At 35.3% G+C, this 23,013-nt stretch overlaps 1 protein-coding gene across 1 annotated transcript in view; it reads right to left on the bottom strand.

Moving 5' to 3' along the window:
* Nucleotides 1–1,244: 1,244 nt before the first annotated feature.
* CENPE (centromere protein E) overlaps nt 1,245–23,013 on the bottom strand; it is a 37,304-nt gene continuing 15,535 nt past the window's right edge. The window contains exons 21-43 of the mRNA XM_026847931.1: nt 22,483–22,637; nt 21,134–21,448; nt 19,993–20,304; nt 19,640–19,798; nt 18,548–18,753; nt 17,361–17,634; nt 17,095–17,253; nt 16,002–16,223; nt 14,707–14,869; nt 14,294–14,511; nt 13,128–13,265; nt 12,063–12,263; nt 11,836–11,979; nt 10,170–10,382; nt 8,775–8,984; nt 8,049–8,258; nt 6,388–6,609; nt 5,562–5,765; nt 4,870–4,982; nt 4,289–4,386; nt 3,559–3,721; nt 2,865–3,127; nt 1,245–2,028 (exon numbers count right to left, since the gene is read on the bottom strand). Coding sequence (XP_026703732.1) covers nt 1,937–2,028; nt 2,865–3,127; nt 3,559–3,721; nt 4,289–4,386; nt 4,870–4,982; nt 5,562–5,765; nt 6,388–6,609; nt 8,049–8,258; nt 8,775–8,984; nt 10,170–10,382; nt 11,836–11,979; nt 12,063–12,263; nt 13,128–13,265; nt 14,294–14,511; nt 14,707–14,869; nt 16,002–16,223; nt 17,095–17,253; nt 17,361–17,634; nt 18,548–18,753; nt 19,640–19,798; nt 19,993–20,304; nt 21,134–21,448; nt 22,483–22,637 — 4,454 coding nt within the window. The 3' untranslated portion in view covers nt 1,245–1,936. The remainder of the gene's footprint in view (nt 2,029–2,864; nt 3,128–3,558; nt 3,722–4,288; nt 4,387–4,869; nt 4,983–5,561; nt 5,766–6,387; nt 6,610–8,048; nt 8,259–8,774; nt 8,985–10,169; nt 10,383–11,835; nt 11,980–12,062; nt 12,264–13,127; nt 13,266–14,293; nt 14,512–14,706; nt 14,870–16,001; nt 16,224–17,094; nt 17,254–17,360; nt 17,635–18,547; nt 18,754–19,639; nt 19,799–19,992; nt 20,305–21,133; nt 21,449–22,482; nt 22,638–23,013) is intronic.

Genomic DNA, 23,013 nt, shown 5'->3' with positions numbered 1-23,013 from the left:
ATTTATCCTCCCGTCTCTAACTTTTGCCTACCAAATTCACAGACCTGTTGCTATAAGTTCCTGTTTTTCACCTCAATCACCAGAAAAATCTCCAAATCTAGAAATGGTCCAAGCAAGCAATAATTAACAAAAAACTGACTGAAACTGTATCTAATATAATTTTTATATCCACCTTGTTTCCCTCTTCTGAAAGGAAAATGTCAGTTTAATTCATTTATTAGAACACCAAAATAGATGGAATAAAAAAAAAAAGGAACTATCTTTCAACCAGTGGGAAATTGAAAAAAACAAGTAAACAGAGCAAAACAACAAAAAAACCCCCAACAACTAACCAACCCCAAACCAAAACACCCTCCACACAAACACCTGTGCTTTGCACTTATTGTCAGGAAATAAATTGCTCCTACATACCTATGGCTGTGGTAGGAAAGGAAACAAGACAGTGCTGAACTCAGTATTTAGAACCCATGTATTTTTGGCTAGCAATATCTTTAAAAGCTTCCCAAAATACATTCCAGGTCAGAGATTTAGAGATAAAGGCTTGCAATTTCTTAGTAGTTAAAATAGCCAATAGAGTTTTCAGCTACCTGAAGAAAATAGGTAGTTGGTTCTTTTAATAAAGATCTCTGAAGTACCTCCATTAGGTGAAAAATCCTTATGCAACTCTTCCAATTCCAGTGACTGCTGAATGCCAGAAACACAAAATAGAGTACTTAAGACCTAGCATCACTGAGAGCTTTATTTCTATAAAATAATGCTTTTGATGTGGGTATCTTTCTTAGGTATGACTTTCTCATCTCACGTTGATGACTTCATTCTTAAGAGTTGATCTCAGGTTTTGAGTGCCAAATTCCTATTTAGCTGGCAGTTTTATTTGGAGGGCATGGGGGGAGGAAAGGGAAGAGAATCTATCTTTTAGACTTTAAATGTTTCTTGACAGAGAAAGACTTAGTAAACTTCTGCGCAAAGTAATTATTGCAGAAAGTCATAAAGGACACAGACAAGAAGCATAATAATGATGGAAGTGTCAAGATTACTATAGAAGATAGTCTTTAGACACCAAATACTGTAATCAAGAACCTTTGATCATAGCACAAATAAAGTGACCAGCAAAAATTTTTTTAAATACTTAACATTTTATTGTCATAACAAACCTTGTACAAAACATACAAAAACATAGGTTCAGAATATAGATAAGCAGGCTAGTAAAATAGTCCATTATGCAGCCCTGATCATTCACTTTATTTTCCATTTACTGGAGTAGAAGATTGCTTGCTATTAAAAAAATTCCAGTACTCAAGTTCATATAGGAACTAGAAGTACATTGAAAGATGATGCAAAATACTTGTTACCATAATTAGTTGAGCTGCAGAAATAATATAAGTTTAAAAGGAATGCTTGATTGTGTGCCTTATAAACAAAAGTTAGTAAAGTCCAGATAGGTTAAAAGTGGTAAAAATGCAGTTTCTGTTGACTTAGGGAAAGCATGGTATAAAAACCATATGCCAAGAAAGAAAAAGTAGTTTTTTTTCAACTCAACTGCACTCTGAAGATACAGATATCTATCACATAGAAGAGGGCTGCTTTAGGAATGACAGAATTATTAGTTTGAGATTGAGAAGTTTCACAGTGGATTGGTTTGTGATCCATTCCCATTTCCATTTTTTTCTTCAGTACACTAGCTTTTCTTTGACATCCAACACACAAACCCACCAAAGTAGAACATCATCAGATCAGCAGGCTGTGGGCAACATTACTGCTTTTCCATTTTAGTAGTCCGGCTTTTCAAATTGTGGGAAGTAGCAGCTCCAGGACAGCAGATTTGCATGACACCAGAGCTCTTGTCACAGTCTGGCTTTTGACCTGAAGCAATTATCTTTTGTATATACAGATTCTGGATGTAGCTGCTACAAAGGCAGCTTACAATGGAGCACTTTTATTGGGTGGTACAATCGGGGGCTTTATCTGAAGTTCCAAACCAGTGCTTAAGATGTTCTTCTGTGGGCTCTATTCCTGCAGGTCGTGAATCTATACAGAAGACAAGAACATGAAAGTAATACTTAAACTTTTCCAGTTAGACAAACAGTAGGAATAGAGCAATTTAATTTTGACTAGCGTTTTAAATATCAACTGTCAAAACTTGCCTCTGAGGAACTTTGTATTGGTAATAGTATAGAATTTCTCACAAGTCAGCTATCACAAGAAACAGCAATGAGTTATATTCTTTCTGGAGGTCAACCATTAATACCCTGAAAACTGGTTAACTCTTCACAGCGTGTCTGCTGGGGTTTTCTAAGTTTTTAGAAGCAAGTGTAATGAGGGCAGTAGCATTAATATGCTAGCACAGATCACGAAGAGACTTCCCCAGGGGTCACCTGGCCAGATATAGAATATCCTGAGTAGGGCTAAGGAACAGAAGTTACCAAAACAGCTGTTACCACAGCTGGAGCCAGGTAGACTGGCAGATTCAACAAAGACTAAAGTCTACCATCTTGAAGAAGTTAAGAGAAAAAGTTAACTAGCAGCTAACTTTGAGCAGTTTTGCCGATGTAAAGTTAAAAATGTTCAAGTTATTTACCAATGTGAAGTTAAAAAGCAAAACATTTTAAAGCATAGGCTATCTAGGCTCATTCACTTTTTAAATTAAATCAACACTTCCACTCCAACAAAAGAAAAAAGCTTGTTTAATTTTCAAGGGGGGAAGAATTCATTTAAATATTTAGGTTCCGTAGCGCTCTATCTGGTCAGCCCTTCAGTCAGCTGACCAACCATTTAGGAAAATTATGTTTTCATGCAAATTTCAGACCTCCCCTTGTATTTTGTGTCTCCAGATCTTTATAGGACAACAACACTGTGTTACGTACCTGTTAGTGTACCCAAGCTAGAATTATCAAAGAAATTTGTTGGACATGTCAGTGGCATAGGCTTTGATAAGTCCTGAATCACAGTTTCCTGAGAAATAGATTGCTTGGAGGGTGAAGCCATTTGATCTTTAAGGGAATGAGACACCATCTTCCTTGGAGACCTTGGGGCTGCCTCTTGAGTGGTTTCTCTTGAGACTCGTTCTCTCCATTTTAGTGCTCTTTCTTTCCATTTTCTAAGTTCCTCTTTCAATTGAAGCTCATTACTGAAAAGAAAAACCAAAACCAAACCAGCATTTAAGAAAATTCTAAAAGTAGTTCCTCTAAGGAAGAAGCCCTCTAAGGAAGAAGTTCCTGTATTTTCAGATGACGTAGTAGACATGCAATGCAAGACCATATCTATGTATCTTGCTTACAGAGGCACTTTTGTTTTGCTCTAAAATCACTTCCAGCATACAATTTAAGTATAGCTTCTAGCATTTAAGAGATTCTTATGAGAGAAAGCAATTTAAAGTTCAATAGGATTGAGATATATATAAGCAATAAATCACTAGCTTTAAAGAAAAGCTTATGATGTAAAATAATCTGGAAGATCTAAAATTACTCACTTCTATGGGTTTCCCAGGAAGAAACACTAGTGACATACATAGTTAAGCAGCAAATGATTCAACATGTTGCTGATCAGCTTTATAATTACCTTAGCAGAAGGTCATTTTGTTTCTTCAGGTGCAAGTTCTCTTTCTGTAGCTTAGCTTGTTCAGATTTTAGAACGAGTATTTGTGTGCTCTGCACAATACCACTGCCACCACCACAAGTAAGGGGTACTTGGGACTGCTGAGGAGCTTTTTCTTCTAGTACCACTAGAAAACAGTTTTATATAGATGTGTCTGTTATTTGGACAGTGCTTAAAACCAAGTCGATACATTTTTTTAGCCTACTCCTTCCTGTGGTCTTACATGTGAAACCTCACTAGGCTACAAGTACCATTACAAAAGCTATTTTTTTTTTTAATACACAAAACCACACCTCCCAGTATTCACACAGCCAGGGAGGTATTAAGGAAGTTAAAGAGATTTTTCTTTGGGCCATTTAGAGTTAAAATAGTTATAGTTTCAGGTATATCAATTATGATTAGAACTAGCTATTCATACATCAAGTCAGTCAAGGAAAAAATGGCAACATGAGCTACAACTGCAGTTTATCTCACAAGTGAAAACATGGCTGGAGAAGTAAACTCAAGAACTGCTGTGATTCTAATGCAGTGTATGTGCAGCTAACACATTTACTTTCCATTTCATCTTCAATGCACCAATTGTTCTCATACCCTTTGAGGTAAGAGGCCTGCATCTCAATCTGGACTTTAACCATATAACCTTAAAACGGAATGTTTAACCTGAAAGAGTGTCTCATATTTATCTTTAACTTACCAGTAACATTTTGGTCTTGCTGTGATCTTCTAAGTTGTTCTTTCAGCTTTCTTATCTGTTGTTCTTTGTGTTCTACAAGAGCTTTATAGTTAGCAAGTCTATATGGGTCAGGGAAGGGAGAAGAAAAAAAATTCAATTTAATATTTATTACAATCGCAGAAGAACTAGTTTGATTTCCAAATGAGCTATCAAATACAGAACATATCCAAGTTCGACAGGTAAAACCACATAAACCTAATTGTCAGTTAGATTTTAGGTAAAGTGCAGAAAACCAGAAGTTGGACTAGAATTATTGTGTTCCTTCTCTTCAGTGACCTAGAGGTTGCTTTTAATTCTTTTGTCAGAACATTTATTTCATTTATAGCTGAATATGGATTGGTTGAGAAACTTTGGTGGGTGTATCGGGAAGGAGTTTTGTAATCAACGTAAGATGCATATGGTTTTTACTTTCTCTGGAATCCAGCTACAATAAAAATCCAGGACATCTAAGGTTCACTTCTTATTCTGTAGAAAAAATAAACAGAAGTAGAAGCTAAGAACTAAATAGCTGAGAATTGTAACCAGGTAAAAGTTGAACTTACATCATTTCAAAAGACTTGGATTGTTTCATTCTTTCCATATCATATTTTACCAAATTTGTTTTGAGATGATCATTTTCTTCTTTGTACGACTCAGCACCTTTATCTAATTTTGCCTGAAAACAGAAGAAGAAAGGCTTGTTACTTAGCAATGAACTTAAGGGTTGCTTACTTTGTATCTTTACTATGATCTGTTAGATTTTGTAGGATGTGACTAGGAGAAGGAAGTTATCCTGGAGTAAGAATGCTCACATTTAAAGCTAGCACTATAGTACTAGCTGGTATCCTAACTCTAGTGTATTATATGCAATCACATTTTGGCAAGTTTTGTTGACTTGTTTGCATATATACATCTGGGAATTTTAAACTAGTATGCAAACATATTACCCAGAGAAAACAGCTCATGTTTCTGTTTCAAAATGTCAATTTTTTGTAGAATGTTTCAGAAATGCACCATGTACCAGTGATAAGTGTAGCTTATAATATAACATGGGTTCTAAATTTTGTCTCTGAAGGCTGCATTGGTAGAATGTAAAACCACATGTTAAACAGGTGAGCAGAGTGTTTTACTGTAAAAATACCATACAGAATAATAAATTGACTTTAGAGAGCCACATTTCATCTTACAACTGTTCTCAAGCATGCTTGCTCAATCTCTCTGAGATCAAAGAATGAGAAAAGTATTTTGCTAATACCTGAAGACTCTGATTCTCTGTTAAGGCAGTTTTGAGGCACTTCTCAGTCTCATTCAGTCTGGCTTCCAGTTGGGCGAGCTCACTTGTTGCTGTTTTTATTCTTATCTGTGCTTCTAACTTGTTTATCCTGTCATCTTTCTCTCTGACATTTTTTTTTGATTCATCTATTACATTTTCCAACTTCTGAATTTTAATTTCCATAGCCTATTGAGATATATCAATCAGTTATGATTAGTTATGCCAAGAGATATAAACAGTAACAGCACATGGTTGTATTCTTCATAGAAGCAAAAAAACCCAAAATCCAACGCTGCAGGCTCTATGGGAACTCTTGGTGTCTACCTCATTCTTTTCTGTCACCTTTTAGTATTCTGGAACACTCAAGTCTAATAAAGAATGTGCATTAAACAAATGTAACTAACAAAACAGGACAGAAAATGAGTCCTCAATTCCTAGGATTAAAGACAGAATTCTTCTCCAGCTTCCAGTCTGATATAGCTAATATCATATACTTAAAAGAAGCATCAAGAGTATCACACTATTAAAATAAATATTTCAAAAACAAATGGGAGCATTTCATATGAATTTCTGAACTGACATCTGTTTGTGTACAGAAAGGAGGCAATTAAAACAAACACATTACAGACAAGAGCTCAAACTTTCACTTTGGGAATAAAGAAAAGCTACAAATATTAAGTGCACCTGGGCCAATGTATTGTGTTACACTGATTTACAATTGCCATCAATCTTTATTTTCTTTTCAGTTTGAAGTACTCTCACTTAGAAGACAAGCAGAGAAATCTTCCTTAGAAACAAATATCGGTACCTTTAGATCTTGTTCTGCAGCCTTTAATTTGTTATGAAGTCTGTAGTTTTCTTCTTCTAATGCGAGACTGGCAGAGCCACCAGGAGCCAGCTGTTCTTTCAGAGTGCTTAGTTCCTGAAGCAACTCTTCACTTTTCTCTTTCCTCTGTTTTGATTCAGCATCTGCATTTTTACAGTAAGTGGTAGTTTTGGCATCCAGCTCTGAAGAAAGTTGAAGGAGTATCTGAAAATAAGTAGTGTCATACAGATAAATTTGAAATAATTTTTGAATCAGCTAGAAATGAGGTAGGTGAAGAAGTGGGAAGTATCTTGGCCTGTATGAATTTCACATTCTTGTTTCAGTGTTCCATTTGAGGATGCTTGCTATCAGAAATGGAATCACTAACACTCAAAAGACTGGTTTTATTTCCAAGAGGGGGAGGCAGGAAGGGGTAAAAGAGAAGGTGATAATTCATGGCAAATTTACCAGTATTTCTGAATTAACAAACACTAAGACATTACAGAAACAATAGAATATTGGAAAGACTTCCTGAATGTCAGTAAGAGGAAAAAGTTATTTACATAAATTTTTGCTAGAATGTATTCATTGACTAAAGTAAGTGAATCTATGTGAGAGAAGACATACACATTGGACTATTCCAGAAACCTATATGCTTATAATGCCAGATAAACAAAAACTGCAGTTGTCAGAAAGGGACAATGTTATACTAGACTGTTTGGTAAAAGCTTTGAGCCACATTTGTCTGTCAGAGAACTCTTCCAAAAAGCCTGCCAACATTGGGAAATCCTGAAGTCAAGATTGGGTATTGACTTCACAGAAAACACTGTTTAAAATAAGCTAAACTTAAAAGAATACAGAACACAACACTGGGAAAAGGAGGATGATGAGCCCTTCATATTTCAGATCAATACTAGTAGAAGAAACAATAGTATGAACAGACAAGGCACTTCCAGGATACACTTGTTCGGAAGACTGTTTCCAACAACTAATCAAAAGGTAGTGGATTCCCTCCCATAATCTGTTTTTTGATAAATATTCAGTACATTTAATCAGAAAGATTAAATATAAAATCCTGTTCATGATGCACTTTTAAAACACTTGTTTCTTCCCCCCCCCCTCCCCCCAAAAATGCACAAGAGGTAAGAAGAAAAGAGAAAGGAAGGCTGAACCACCTCTAGAATAACATGACTTTCTGTAATTAGAAGAGGTGTGAGACTAAGAGTTACAATTGAGTTTTACAAGTGGCTGAAGTAGTTTTGATAAAGTTGGCTTGAAGTAAGCAGACAATCTTGTGGTCATAAAGCTTGGAGAAACTGATTGCATCAGGCTGCCAATTTCTACAAGTGAAGCTATTTAACAATTTTGAATTTACAGTTTCCAGAACCCAGTCTAATAAAAATACAGACCAAAAACCCCCACACATTTAATCACTTAGAAAGTCTTATACAAAGCAAGTTTCCAAGTTTAGATGCATGGGAAAAGTAGTCTTTAAAAAAAATCTTTTAAGTATTCCTACATCTTACAGTTAAGCATGAATATAGTAAGTGCTGATGATTATGAATCTTTAAATGGCCTTTTTTTGGGTTTAGTTTTCAGATTAGAGGAATTAACAGAGTGCTTACACAAAATACATTTCTGATTAAAAGATGTTTTCATTTTACCTTTACATTAGGAGTCCAGAATTTAATGACTTGCAAAAGCCTTTCACTGTCTTTCTTTAACTCTTCTTTAAGTTTCTCTGCATCACAGTGAGTTCCTGAACAAGCTTCCCAGAACTGTGCTGTTTCTTTTCTAGCGCTTTCTTCCTGCTGTAATTCTGTTTCTATGCAGAGAAGTTGGCTTTCCATTTCTGAAACATCTTTGAGAATGGTCTTTAAAAAAAAAAGGCATTCAAGTCTAAATATTGCTTTGATAGCTATGCGTCTACATATATATATCTTGCCCTCTTAACTATCAGTATTTGCATGAAGTCTGTTTTATATCCTAATTATCCTATAAATTGTTATACTTAAATTACACCCTACTTGGAAAATAAGACAATCTACATTCATTGGACAGGTGGGAAGGGGAAAAATTGTTAGTAAATGTTTCTCTCATTGTTTTAAAAGTCATCTTGATATCAGGTAGTATGTATGCTATGGGGCAAATGAGTAAACAAAATTTGCACTATTTTATAACATAATAATTTCACTTTGAGCCACTCTATAAAATAGAATCTTCATATTACAGAATTAGTAGCATAACAAGAAAAATACAAATTCTATTCCCCCCCCTCCTTAAGTGAAGTCTTAACAGATAAAAGCAATGCCATTAGATTAGCACTACCACATTACACCATGCCTTGAAATATGGAAGTCTTCTTGTCTGAAAATGGTTTCAAATACTACCTCTGCATTGAAGTGCAGACTCTGCAGCACTTCACTGATGTTTAACTCTTGAGAAGATACTTCTTTCTGGTCCAAATGAATCTTCCTGAGACACTGAATCTGAGTTTGTAGCTGATCTTGTTTTCTCTTTTCCTCAAGCAATTCCATTTCATACTTGTTAACAGTAGAATAATATTCTCTTTTCTTTGAGCAAACACGACTGAACAGAAACTGTTGTAGAAGCACAGGATGTATCAGTGAATATGCTTTAAAATGGTACCCTGCATCCAGCTAAAATTCTGTATTTTATAATTGAATCTCTTTATTCTTAATCTGTAGGTGTCCACAACAACTAAAACAAGACTGAAAGTCCAATTCACATGTGCTGTATAGCAATGGCATATAAGGCAATGGCATTTCTGAAGCATGCTATTTTTTTGCAGACTCCTAAGAAAGCCAAAATGTCTAAAAGGCTCTAGGCAGCCTTCCATGAATCTAGACTTTGAAAAGCAAATGAAAGTATTCTCTGTTGTGTTTATTTTCTCTTAGAGTTTTGAAAGGTGCAGATGATCTACAAGAATATCATCACTGTTCATCAACTATTCTAGTCAAGATCACTACTTAAATCTTAAACTTCTTTAACCATAAAAAAGGCACCTATAAAAATAAAAGATCACATGTAAAAATCCTATGTTGAAGTTATGAAGTCTCTTTGAAAGAGTTGCTAAACTTTATAGTCAATGGATATTTTTAGAGACAATTGACTCTCAAGATCAAGTCCAGTACTTTTGTGTACTGGACATGAACCTCGCCCTCTCCCTGGACCTATTTCCCAATCTTAACATTTTATGGTAAATAAAAGACATAAGGACTTTATTGTTTACTGTAATTATGAATATAACAGCAATTCTTTCCCAACTGCCCTTAACTTTTTTCTGATAATTGGAATCGGTTTCTCTACTGAACTACAAACTGGGGAAGCTCTGCAAGGCTATAGAAGTTAGGCTACTCAAGTAGTTTAACAGAGTAAACTGGTAGTTTGCAGAGTAAACATGCATCTTCAAGGCATCTTGCACGTTTCTTTCTCCACACAATGAAATACATCCTTAGGGGTCCATAATTTGATTTATGGGAGTACAGAAAGAAAATTTTCCTATTTAAAATGAATTAATATCAGTGAAATATTGTGCAAAGCAGCTGAGATACAGTAAAAAAACTAAGGCTGATTAACTTAACTAAATAGTTCCAGTTTTCCAGGATTGTAAAGCATTTACTATCAATTTATTTTCCACAAGATATGGATTCAGAAAAGTCAAAGCTAGAGTACATAGAATCCTAGATGCAAATATTGAGTTTAATAAAAAACCCAAAACCAAAGCAATACGAAGCATCCACATATTCAACATTTTATTTTACCTTCAGTTTGTTCAATAAACTCTGAAGATGACAGTTTATTTTCTCATTTTCAGTTTGAAGTCTTTTGACTTGTTTACTCTGGTCTGATGAAAGCTGAGTCAGTATCACAGCTATCAGTTCTTTCTGAATATTCAGTTCATTCTTTAGATTCAGAGACACTGCAGAGAGACAGTCATACCTCTTCCCTATATTTGGGAATTTCTCAAGAAGCTCCTAAATGAAAGTGAAATAAGTTAATTCGGTCACAATAAGGAAGAGTGATTAGCTATAAACAGAAGCTTAAAATCAACTATCAAACTCCAGGACTAACCCCTACAGTATGTATTGGTTTTACAACAGAAAAGTTAATAAGACTAAGACTTCGGTTTTGACTTGCCACAGGAATATGACAAAAACACTAAGCCAGGCACAAAAGCAGCAAATTTTTAGTTTTCCAGAAACTCATTTCACAAGCTCAAATTATTTTAATGATTTAGATTGCCTGGCCACATCAAGACCTGTAGGTGAGGCCTGAAATGAAATTGTTGCCTGGTCACAAGTTTGCCAGCAGGGCTGCCCTCAGGATGGGCTCCTGAGTTGATCTACTTGAAAGAAAGCGATCATGACAGTGTGTCTAGCAGTCTGCCATAAAAAGGAAGATGTGATCAAGCAGTAAGCAGGCTGAGAAATGCAATAGGCTTCAAGGCACCTGAGTCACAGTTTACTGGGAGTATTGCATGTGAAGCTAGGTTATACGTTTTTAAAGTATAAAACTTCCTAGGGCATAATGCCTCCATCTTTGGTTCTTAGTTGAAAGAAGCAGGATTCACCAGTTTAACTCTTCACCCCACAGTAAAGATATTGGAACTAACATGCCTTGTGTCAACAGGAACCACTACAAGACACTTGAGAAAACCGCACAGGAGGCAGACAAGATCTTACCTATTACAAAGTCAGAAGAGGAGAGTGCCATTAAAAGAAGTCAACTGATGTTTACTTCCCTCATTATTAGTTCCCTACTGCTGATGTAGGATAGAAAGACTGTGAATGGAGAAAGCCACACACAGCTCATATTTGCAGTTTGGCCCTTTACCACTTTTGGTGTTAACTGAAGAATTACTCATTGCTTTTCTAGCACATATAGCCCAAATCTGCTGCACAGATGTACAGACTGCAGTACAATGGTACTCTTCAAAGTGTTTCATAAATCCTCGTTTATTTTGGCTTTCAGTAGGTTAGTAATACTTTCTCATGGATGTGAGAAGTACACTCAGTACAGTTGATTACCAAAAGCCCCAAGGAATTATAGGAGCTTCCTATTTTAAGGAGAGAAGTTATTTAATGAAATTAATTTATTTAAAGCAAATTTTTGTTGGGAGTAATGCTGTGGGGGATTTTGCAAAAATAAAATTGTGAAGTGCTTCTACATGACTATTTATTTTCATTGGTGTGGCTGGACAGGAAATCAAGTGACATGTCTCAACTGAGAAGTTAAATTGAACCTTCTTATAATGAGGTGCACAGTCACTGAAAAGCAACAGCAAATCAAGTGATCCCATGGTTTGCAACACCTTAGCAAGATATGCAAAGAATTTTATACATTTACACAGAAACAAGGTTTAATGCTCCAGAACAAGTGGTATTAAGGTTTCACATGCATCCTTAAAATAAGCAGAAATAATTTTACCTTAATTTTCAAGGTTTTTTCCTTCAGACTGTCATCAACCACCTGCTCTGCATTATCCAGTAGGTTCACCTGAATGGACTTATTTACGTTTCTCTGCTTCAATTGGTCTAGAGCACATTCCAGTTTTACATTTGTTTCAACACACTAGAAAAAAACCCCAACATATTTAAGTACCATTTAAGAAAAGAAGTTTGTAATAACTTAGGTATGCAACTTGGAACACCAACCATCTCAGAATTTTTTTGCAATTCTGTCCTGAGCTGGTCCCGCTCAGACCTGACATCCTGAAGAAGCTTCTGTAGCTCATCTTTCTCTTGATTAATTGAGGAGATTTGTTCTTTAAGTTGGAAAGAGTGACTAGTTCTTTCAGCCAGTAACTGGTCTTTTTCACATGATACGCTATTTAGCATCTCAGTTAACTGTTGAATCTATAATAAATAGTAGAGAACAAACAAGAATTACGATTTGGTTTTGGTGTGTATACTCCCCTATGAAGTACTCAAATCAGTTGTCAAAGACAGAATTTCCAGTAACTAAAATTCACACCAACAGCAAGAGAAGTTTAAAGATAATTTTTGGGTTCTATTCACTCAGAAAATGAAATTAAAAGGAATAGAATGACACCCTGAGAACTCTAGTCAACTTCGGTCTTCAGTAACGCAAGAGGAAACAAATAAAAAGGCAGTCAACATATGTCCACAGGACAAGAAAACAAAAAGATGATGATTAGCATAAAAGGCAATGGAATTGTTTTTATATCTGCTCCAATGAACAAAGCAGTAACACATTTGTTAATCTGAAGCAATCCTCAATTACACTCTTTGATGTACAGACAAAGGAATAATTTGACAGGCAAAAAGTGAAGTGAAAACTGCAAAGACCGAGTTGGCAAGAGCTAAGTACAAGACTTTGAATAACATGTTGTTTGAAAGCGTGGATTCCAAACCCACCTAGGTGCACACTGTCTATACAGTGCCTTTTAAAGTCAGAATAAATACGTGTACAATTACTGACTGTAATATTAAGGCTGCACACACTGGATAAATTGGTGTCCATTCTAATTGCATGACCAAACCAACTGGTTACAAGGCTGAGAAGTTGAGGATGCTATTTCTAAACATCAGTAAAGAAACTTGTGCAAAATTCTTTCCCCGTGTTCATCCTTGTTTAGCACCCATAAAAAAGATGCACTGAGAATTAAAAAAAAAAAAAAGTATTTGTCTTGAACAGAAGTTTAGCACATCAGTGATAAACCAGCAGAAGACATAATAGCTCCTAACACCAGAACTCACCTTATTTGTTAGGCTGTCCTCCAAAATCTCTGACTGCCTCTGAACCTTTAACAAATGTTTTTCCCTTTCTTCAGCTTTGATCTTCTCATTGCTGAGGAGTTCCTGCTGCCACTTCAATTCCTTTTCAGTTTCAAGAATCTGGAGCAAAAATAAAGCAACAAATACACAATTAGATTCATTTGCTTTCACAGAATTTATCTTTCACACACCAGGCCATTCAATATTTCATAGGATTCAAAATACTCGGTACAAAAAGAGTGATTTAGTTTAGGCACATGAAATTGAATTTTGTTTTTGAAGGTTTCTCCTTTTGCTAAGCAAAGCCTGCCAACTAGCATAGTGATAAATCCTTGGTAATATAAAGAATTAGACAAAGCATGCTACACGTACATTTGGACATATTTTCTGCAATCCCTGTTTACACAGATGTGTAAAGCAGGAATGTAATATGAGTAGGGTTCATATCAAGAACTATCTAGAAATTATTACTTAACACAACTTCGAGTTGGATTGTTGTCAGAGTGCTGTTAAATTATCTTTGATAAGTTCTATAAGAACTATCATTCCCTTCACTAAATCTCTGAATTTCCAGTGAAGCTTAAGAGTAACAGTAAGACAACTGATACTCAAAACCAGGTGATTTGGAAGGTACTGGCAGCGAGAGTCAGAAGATCCTCCTCCCACCACAGATTTGAGTTAACTACAGATATTTGAAGAGATTAATCACTATCTGAACAAGGACTGATGCTCAGTGGATACCACCCAATTTGCTTGTCTTCACTGTTGTGAAGATATGCCTCAACCAGAAGAAAAATAAAGGTGTCCGAATTAGTCAGCTTTAGTTTCAAAACTTTGGAGCTCAACTACAAATGATACTGTTTTATCAAATTCATTAAAAAACACATGTTAAGTGTTTTGATAACCACACCCATGTATTTTCTGGTTCCTAATTTATTCCTAAATAAAGTAGCCTCAGGTAACATTGTTGAAAGAGTTTACATGCATATTTAAATACCATTCCACAAAACAGAAAGCATATACCCAGACTAAAGAGTACTGGCATAAATTTAATACTTGTAAGATATTTTTCAAGACAATTTCAAGAATTAACCATCTTCCTCTACCAATCATTTATAGTTATTATACTTTAGTCAAAGATAAAGCACCTTATCAACACTGTCCTGTAGGTTGATCTCCAGTTTGTTCTTCTCTGCTTGGATACCTTCCAGCATTTCCTGGAGCTGATCTCTCTCCTGTGCTAACAAGTCACACTGTTTCTCCTGCTGTTGAAGTTTACTGCTTTCACTCTCAGTCTTTTCTTTTAGTTCTCCCAGCAGCTGGTGCTTTTCCTTAGTTACCAAACGTAAGTCCTCATTCAGCTTGACTACCTATTAAAAACATTTAAAAAAGTATGTATAAGGTCAACACATTACTATTAGCAAAAACTCCTATTGCCAAATCGTATTACCACAACATGATCTATTGGACCAAATAAACCAGCAGAAATTATCATGGGTTATTCTAATAAGTCCTTGAGAGGACATCCTCCAAATTATTTCTAAGTTTCTTATTACTGCACTTGCCTTTTCTTTCAGTTCATTTATTTCTTCATTTAGTTGTTCTTTAGCGTTCTGCCATTTCTCTTCTGCATTTGCTAACAAGTTCTTCTGGATATCAGCTTGTTCTCTCTGATGCCTTAGTTCTTCCTGTAGATTTTCCATTTCTGACAGAACTTTTAAGGACTGTAGAACAAGGTATTACACAGATGTTCACTAAGTATGACTAAGTTTTGTTTATCAGGAATTAAGAATGGTATGTCAAAGCATTTCAATTTCCAGGGGAGAACTATCAGAATAATCAGTCTCTTTAGGAAAAAACCTCAGCTGTCATTCCCCCATGCTTAGTTTAAGAACTCCAAAGGAAGACAATCTTTAGAAATAGTCTTTATCTGTTTTTAAAAGAAGTAGGCAGAAGAGGAAACAAAAATATTGGTGGGGGAACAGATTATGTAGATGACTATTTAAAAAAAACCAACAAAAACCGCCACACCCTGAAAGATACACTTATTCTTGTGGCAGCTGCCACCAGTTACGTGAACAATTTGTCTAACTGTTTAGTAAGACGTAACTCTAAAATTAAACATTTGATAATCATAGTTGGCTGATTTTAATTTTAAAATTTGTTGGTCTACACATACTTGAGAGATCAGTGATTCTACCTGAGGTTTGCTAAAATTCATATGAAAGCTTTTACATTTCTTAAAATAACGTGCAGAGCTTCTCTTAAGAAGAAAAATTTCCTGACCTCCTTCTAACTTTAAAAAAACATATCAAGATGATAATTTCTAAACTACATATCAGAACAAATTTGTCTGAAATAGTGTGTCAACAGATGCATACTTCTCATGCAAATACTTAAATCAGTAATCTGCCAGGAAATAAGGCATCAGGAAGGAGAGAACTAGGACAGCTAATCAGTTTCTTTTCTGGGTTTAGCTTTCTCTTCATCCATCCAGAATGAGCTGAAGTGGTAGGAGAATTAAGCCCTTAAATATCAGTAAACCTGGATTACCTCTACTGTTCAGTGTTAAATGCAAAGGCACTGTACATGAAAAATGTAACTGGAACTTGTGGAGTGTTTGTCCAGCAGGTGGCAGACAACTCTGCTTGACCAAGAGGGCAGGAAGGGGATAGGGGAAAGAAAAAAAAGATTCCAAAATCCAGATTGGATTAGTAAACTAAGTTTTTAGTTTACTGTTGCTATGAGCAAGTGAAGGAAGAGGAGCAGATACTGAACAGCAGAAGGTGTCACAGCTTAAATTCAGAGTGGTACAACCTGCCTTTAAAACAATTATTTAGGAGATTTTATACATACTGTCTCCTTGCTTTCCCGACAGTCAGCCTCTAACTGATCTCTTTCTGCTTTACAAGTTTCTACCATTTGCTGTAGCTCATCTTTTTCCTGATTAAGTAAAGCTATTTTGTCAAGCTGCTGACAGATATGATCATTCATTGTTCTTTCAATTTGTTCTTTTTCTGCCAGTAGCTTGCCATGTTCAGAAGAGACACGAGTCAGGTTTTCAGTTACTTCAGTGAGCTGAAAGAACAAATAAGAACCAGTATTAACATTTTTAAAACTCTAGCATGGATAGAAGCAATTTGATAGTCTGGAAAAAACCTCCAGTTATATGCTTAGTTGTTAAATTTTGTTGTTCCAGTAATCAGGTTCCAATTTAAGAAGTCCTACTTCACAAGCATTGTCTGTACATATGGGTGGTTATAACTAGATTATTTTACAGAAGACAACACCATTAGTTTACTACTGCAGTAAGCAAAGAATGAGGTAACAATTCTGCTTAGAAGTCAATCAAATTTCAGTGCTTCTGTCTCATTGGTAACCAAAACTGGATGTGTAAAACCCTATATGGCAATATAATTCCATAAAAGTGACTCTATTGTTGTATCCACAGCAGATAGAAGACAATAATACTTGGTAGAATCAAGCCTGACAGCCAAAATAGCTTCAGACATGAAAATAATAAGTAGATAATAAATTTATAGTAGTGCAGCAAGTTAAAGAAAGAGCTAAACGGTCTTATAGTTGCTGAAGTATCTTCAGAGTTACACAGCTAAAAGACAGATTGTTAGAATTTTATAAGTTTTAAGATTTGGAAAGTGCGCTGAGGTCAAAGAGCAGTATTCCAAATAATATTCCATCACTCAGCACTACAGCATGTTTAGTTATAAGTAACGGTTGTAGTTTGCAGGTCAATCTACATTTGATTATCTTTTCACTGCCTCTGTCTATGGAACTTTTGAGAAGCAGTACAGGGAAAGAGAAGGGAAAAATCTTTTAATTAAGTTTCATTATTACCATTTACTGAACCCTTACAAACTGAAGCCTGCAGAGGATATAGGTTGCCAATCCTGATAGGATTTTTAGTTTAGTTGACAAAACTCCATCTGACCTTCTGCTGCAGTTCATCAGTTGTTTCCTTCAATGCCTCTTGCACTTTTAAGAGTTGATTCTCTTTCTCTGAAATACTTTCTTTCAGCTCCACAATAGTCTCCTGATGTTGTCCAAGAGAGTAATGAGCACATCTCAACTCTTCCTGCATCTCTGAATTCTTTGGACACAACACAGTTAGAGTATATTAAAGCCTGAACACTTCCAAAATTTCAGACAGATGTTTACTAAAGCTATTATCCTAAATAATAGGACTATTGTTCTTACCATGCTAATAGTCTCTTGTATAGTTTCTCTTAGCTGGTCTCTCTCATTCTGTAGATTCTCCAGTTGCATTTTAAGATTATCATCTCCTCTTTCTGTCAGAGTGCTCACTTCCTGACAGTCATGCAATTTTGCAGTAAAATCTGTTCTTTCCATTTTTTCAAATTCTCTTTGACATTCATTGGCCTTTACTTCCTCCATTTCATGCAGTTTCCTTTGTGTCTGGCTCAGCTCTTCTCTCAGAAGAAACAGTTCTTGCTCAACAGATTTTTCTTGACTCTGTGGTATCTATTTTATACAGAGATAGATTTAGGGAAGTAGCTTTAAGAGAAACATATCCAACCTTTGATAGGTTAATTATGTAAAACAAACAGAAGCAATGTTTTAGAGAGATTATTTTTTCAGAATAGTTAGATTTGATTGAACTAATTTCGAGAAACTTGAATTGCATATTAAGAAACATACAAAATTTGAAGTAAGGACTTCTGAAACAAGTTACTAGAAGTAGAATTTCATAGCCATAGTTTATGACTGAGGAAGGGGAAAACCCACACCCCCAAACAAAACTCAGCCACAAAAACAGCCCACCACAAACCAAACTACAGAAACCTTATCCGTATTTCTAGTCTCAACAGCAGACAATAATGGTGTTAAGACTATTATTTCCTTGAAATGTGTCTGCCCCCCCTAAATATTAAAATATATGCACATACTTTACTTTTTTCCAAAGTGTATATACACATACACACACTTTATATCTATCTATCTATCTACACACACACACACACCACACAAAAGAGCATGTCCAGTTTCGGAAAATGTTGGCTGTGATGACTCTCTTGCTGCCAGGAAAAACGTCAGTTCTATCTATGCTTTAAAAAAGCAGAACTAGTTTTCAGATGATCAATTTTTAGGTTCAGCTACTTATAGAACTACATCTCTGTGCAGATCAACTCAGAAAATAACTATCTTATGTCAAGTTAAAATTCGATTTACAGAAAAAAATGTTTGTCATATTCTACTAATAGTTGACCATATATAACAATATGGGTGGAATATATTTCAAGTCAACAGTAATAATCTTAGTGTTTAATAGTCTGCAGTTGAGTAGCAGGACCTTTTATCCAGTTTGTTTTGCAAATTATTTCCACTCAAGTTTAAATAAACATGCATTCCATTACAGCCTTAGCATAATTATTTCCCCATACTCTTTTTTCAAATGTAAACTGTCCAGCTTATCCTGCAATGAATAGTTCTCTTGTGTAAGGAAAAAGTTTTGTTCTTTTTGCACCTGAAGCTGATCACTTTCTCTACAGTTATTCTTTTCTGATTTTTCCTTAGCAAGCTGGTCTCTCTCTGATGTGATGATTTTTATTTCTTCTGTCATCTGTGATACCTATAAAAAAAAAGTGCAAAGACAGTATTTCCATCAATTCAAAACCAAAATTAAATGCAAAAGTTTTGTTTGATTCACTCTGCTACAGTATTTTTAATATCAAGCCACTGTAACCAAACTAGAAGAACTCTAGAACTGAGTCTTTGACCTTTGTCACCTGTTTTAAATGCTAACCTTTCAGCAGTCTGTTCAGCAATATTGGCTCGATTTTAATCTAGAAAAAAGTCTGAGGAAGAAGCCAAATAAGAAACACCTATTGGATTATTTTCATGCATTTGTTCCAAAACATCCAAATGCTGAATTGACAGCCATTGACTTACTAGATCTGGCAGCTGATACACTTCAAGAAAAATCACATCCTACAGATTATCCCTCCAGAGAAACTGTACTACTGAAGCAACTGTAACATTTAAAATTATCAGCACCCTTCTTTGTCAATCGTTGAACAAACAGGCATAAAAAGCAGTGAATCAGCCTTCTGCTCTATGTTGGGAACTGAGCTGCCCTTTACACCCATGTGTTAACACTTCTCCTTGGGACTGACTGTTATAAACCATTAGCCTTATTTCTACCCTTAAGTAACCCTTAGCTCTTCTTCCATTTGCCATCTAATGCCACGACTCAAACTGACAAGTATAGGCACACTAATTAAGCAAAGGTTTATTAGAGTATACATTACAGCTTGAAGTTCTATAGAAATAGATCAGTAACTGGTAAAGACTGGGATCAGGCAGTACTACTTTCTTGCCCACTTTTTTCCAAAGGCATAGAAATTCTCTAAATGACAAGCAGAAGAGTCTATAAGCAGACTAACTAGGCTTCTTTTTTCAGTGTTGGAAAACACATTAGAAGCATTTTTATTTTGAATTATTACATAAAGTTTTACCTTTATTTTGAGTTCTTGAATGGTTTTCCCTAGTGTCTCTTCAACACTCTGAGTCTGAGATTCTTTTTCAGAAATTGTTTTTTCCAACTTCTCAACAGTGTTCTGGTATTGTTTGAGAGAACTCTGTGCATTTCTCAGTTCTTCATGTGCCAAAATGTTCTTCAGAATAAAAAAAGAAAATCCACAAGAGAAAGTTCAAGTATTTTGTAACATTAGTAAGCACTCATTGATTAAAAAACCCACACAAATCCCAATGCCCTTACTCCCATATATATTTCAGTACAGTTTATAAGTTTTCTTACACTCTCCCCATTAACAAGTATGGTCCATTTCTAGCAAGGCAGAATTCCTACCATTGAAACAGTGTCCTTTATATCCTCTTTGAGTTGGTCTGTTTCAGCTTGGAGAGACTCCTCTTTTTGCTTCAGGTGATCTCTTTCCTGGAGTAGAGTTTTTACTTCTTCTCGACATTCAGCAAGCTGCTGAAGAACTGCCTGGATCTCTGAATCCTTGGCCTCCAGTCTCAACTCCATAATCTTTTCTTGCTCTTTTAATTGCTCCATTTCATTTAACTTCTGCTGAGTTTGAATAAAATCTTCTCTTATCTCAATAAGTTGTTTGTGCTCTGCTGTCTTTTCTTCTAGTTCTTTCATTTTGCTAGAGAGCTTTAGTTCATAAAGGAAAAGGCCAGACACTTCTATTGTAATGCAAAACTGCATAACATACATGTTCTCAGAGAATCTTATATTAGCTTTGAAAGAGTGAGATATGCTAGCGTTCATCAAGAGAATAGGAAGTTCTTCATTTCACTTTAAGTCACTGCTTATATTCTTGCCCACACTCAATAAACTTTTTTGCAAAACCTTCCTGTGGTTTCTCCTTAGCAGCAAAAGTCACACTAAAATATAACACCATACATGAAACTGTAACATATCTTAGGAATTATCCAATTAGGAGTTATCACATCCATAGCTTGGACTACAACAGCCATCAGTGCCAAAAATCTTGTTGAAAATATGTATCTTTAGTTCCCTTTTCTTCATAAATGGGCAATTAGAAAGGAAAAAAATTATGGTGTGATACTCTTTGATTTAAAAGACCTTATGTTCTAAACAAACTCTAGTTCCCAATGAGAAAACTTTGTTTTTATGACTTTAGGTAGAGTAGGTCATAAAAGCACAATTAAAAATTTTTTTGCATAATAAAGGTGTAAGTTAAGAACATGAGAAGAATTAAAAGGCCAAGTACTGAAGGAGAACATATGACCTGGAGCAACATATACATTTCTTTGCCTATGAAGAAAGAGACTGATGAGCAGCATAATCTTGCAACTTTATACACCTGGAATAAATAATATCCACTTGTGCTAAAGGAGTTTCAATGATAGTATTAATTATACCTTTAAGACTACTTCCCCCCAGAAGTTTTCCTTTCTTTATACTACAAATGAATTCCTTGTGTTGTATTTGCAAAAAGGAGCAATCTGACACTGACCTCTAGTTTAACTTCATCCAAAGTTGTTTTAGACTCTTGTGCTTCTTTAGATAAAATATTTATTTGGCGCTTCATTTGTTCATTATTTTCTGATGCAGCTACATATTTTTTCTCTAATTCTTCATGGAGTTGTTTCAGTGCTACATACTCCTGATCAAACTTTACACACTTAAGTTGTGCATCTGCTAGATCATCTTTTGATTTTCCAATTTCTTCAGTCAGATGTTTAAGTTTAATTTCATTATCAGTTACTTCAGAAAGCAGCTTTTCTCTCTCCAATTTTAGTAAGCGTAGCTCCTCACATTTTTCAATAATCTGCCAACAGAAAAACAGTATTAATAGCATTTTCTAAATCAGTATTTGTCATAGCTGTGTAATAAAAACCGTGTTCATAGGCAGATATAGGAAATAAAGTACAGGTAAACACACTGCACAGTACATTGGGCTTTGCTTTGCTGGGAGGGAGCTACGTAGCAAACAATCCTTCAAAAGGGAAACAAGACAGACAAGTCCCTTCCAAAACCTTGAAACTTCTCCTCTAACTCTTTAGATGTTCTTTAATATTTCCTTTTTCTTGAGTTAGGACTGGACTGATACTCCTAGCTATAACCTCCTAAACTGAGTATTTAGACATAATCAAACTTTGTATCATGAAGAAAGTATTAAGTTGTTAACATCTAATTAAGTTTTGTTTATTAGTGGGAACAGACTGCAGGAAGAGTTCGGAACTTTCTGCAAAGCATTTGTGAGTGTGTGAGATTACTTGCCCTACCTAATTTTCACCACATTACTTAGTAGACTAAGTTGGCTATAAATGTCTTAAAGGTTTTGTTTGGAAACACTTTCTAGGCTTCTTTATCCTTAAATACCTGCTACTAAGACCCAATCTGTCAGAAAACAAAAAGTTTCCTCACAAGTTTCCCAGAATTTACAAGTTAAATCTCTTACTTCTCAAGCAGCATTTCTGCCAAGATGTCTTGAAATTTTCTCTTTGTCCAGTTAGACAAAAAAAATCAGTTTTAGAACCGTAAACCAGGATCAACCACCATTATACATATATTCATAGTTATCAATGGTGACCGAGGCAAATAGGCAGGCAAATGTTGGACTAGAAATTCCTGATTAATTACAGTAGACTATGTGACTAAAAATGTAAATTTATTCTTAAGTGCAAATATTACATACCTGAGGAACATTAATTTAATGAATTTAGTTGTAAAATCTCAGATGATTTGATTCAAGACAACTTTTGGCTTTAAAACTTCATATCTTATAGGCCTCTATTGATATGTTACTAGTCAAGAACAATATAGGAACAAAGAGAAAGTTAGGGGGTTTTTTTTGTTTACCTCTTTCTGCTGCATCTCAACAGTGTCTGGTAGAGACTGAAATTCTGATAGCTCTTTTACTTGTTTTTGTAAGAGTGCATTCTCTTCCCATGCTTTTTCTAGTTCCCCTTTTAAGTCAGCTGCCTTTTTCTCCAGGTCCACAAGAGAACACAGATCTAGAGAATTAACAAGTTTAGATAAGTAAGAGAGTGTGAGAAAAGAAAAGCATGTTTTAATGTAAGCAGAAGACATATAATGCATTCTGGATGTCATATCAGTGGAATCCTAGAAAAGTCTATTTTAAAATGGCCAACAATTGAAGATGAAACTGCTGGTCTGAATTCAGTTATCACTCATTAGGTTGACATCCAGTTTTTTTTAGATATTCCCTGACAACCTTTGTTAACTTGACTGTCTTTGTGTGAACTACAAAACATTCTGTAAGTCACAGTTTTCCAAATAGTTCAAGGAAGTGCTAAAGCAGTATCAAGAATGTGCCAGCAGTACTAGATACTCTAATATTTTTATCTTGACAGAAGCTCCAAGTATTTG

The sequence above is a fragment of the Athene cunicularia genome, assembly GCF_003259725.1.
Source record: "Athene cunicularia isolate RWA chromosome 4 unlocalized genomic scaffold, athCun1 chr4_part2, whole genome shotgun sequence".
In the NCBI taxonomy this organism is placed as follows: Eukaryota; Metazoa; Chordata; class Aves; order Strigiformes; family Strigidae; genus Athene; species Athene cunicularia.
The sequence above is the reverse complement of the archived record's forward strand: the minus strand, read 5'-3'. Positions and strand labels throughout refer to the sequence as shown.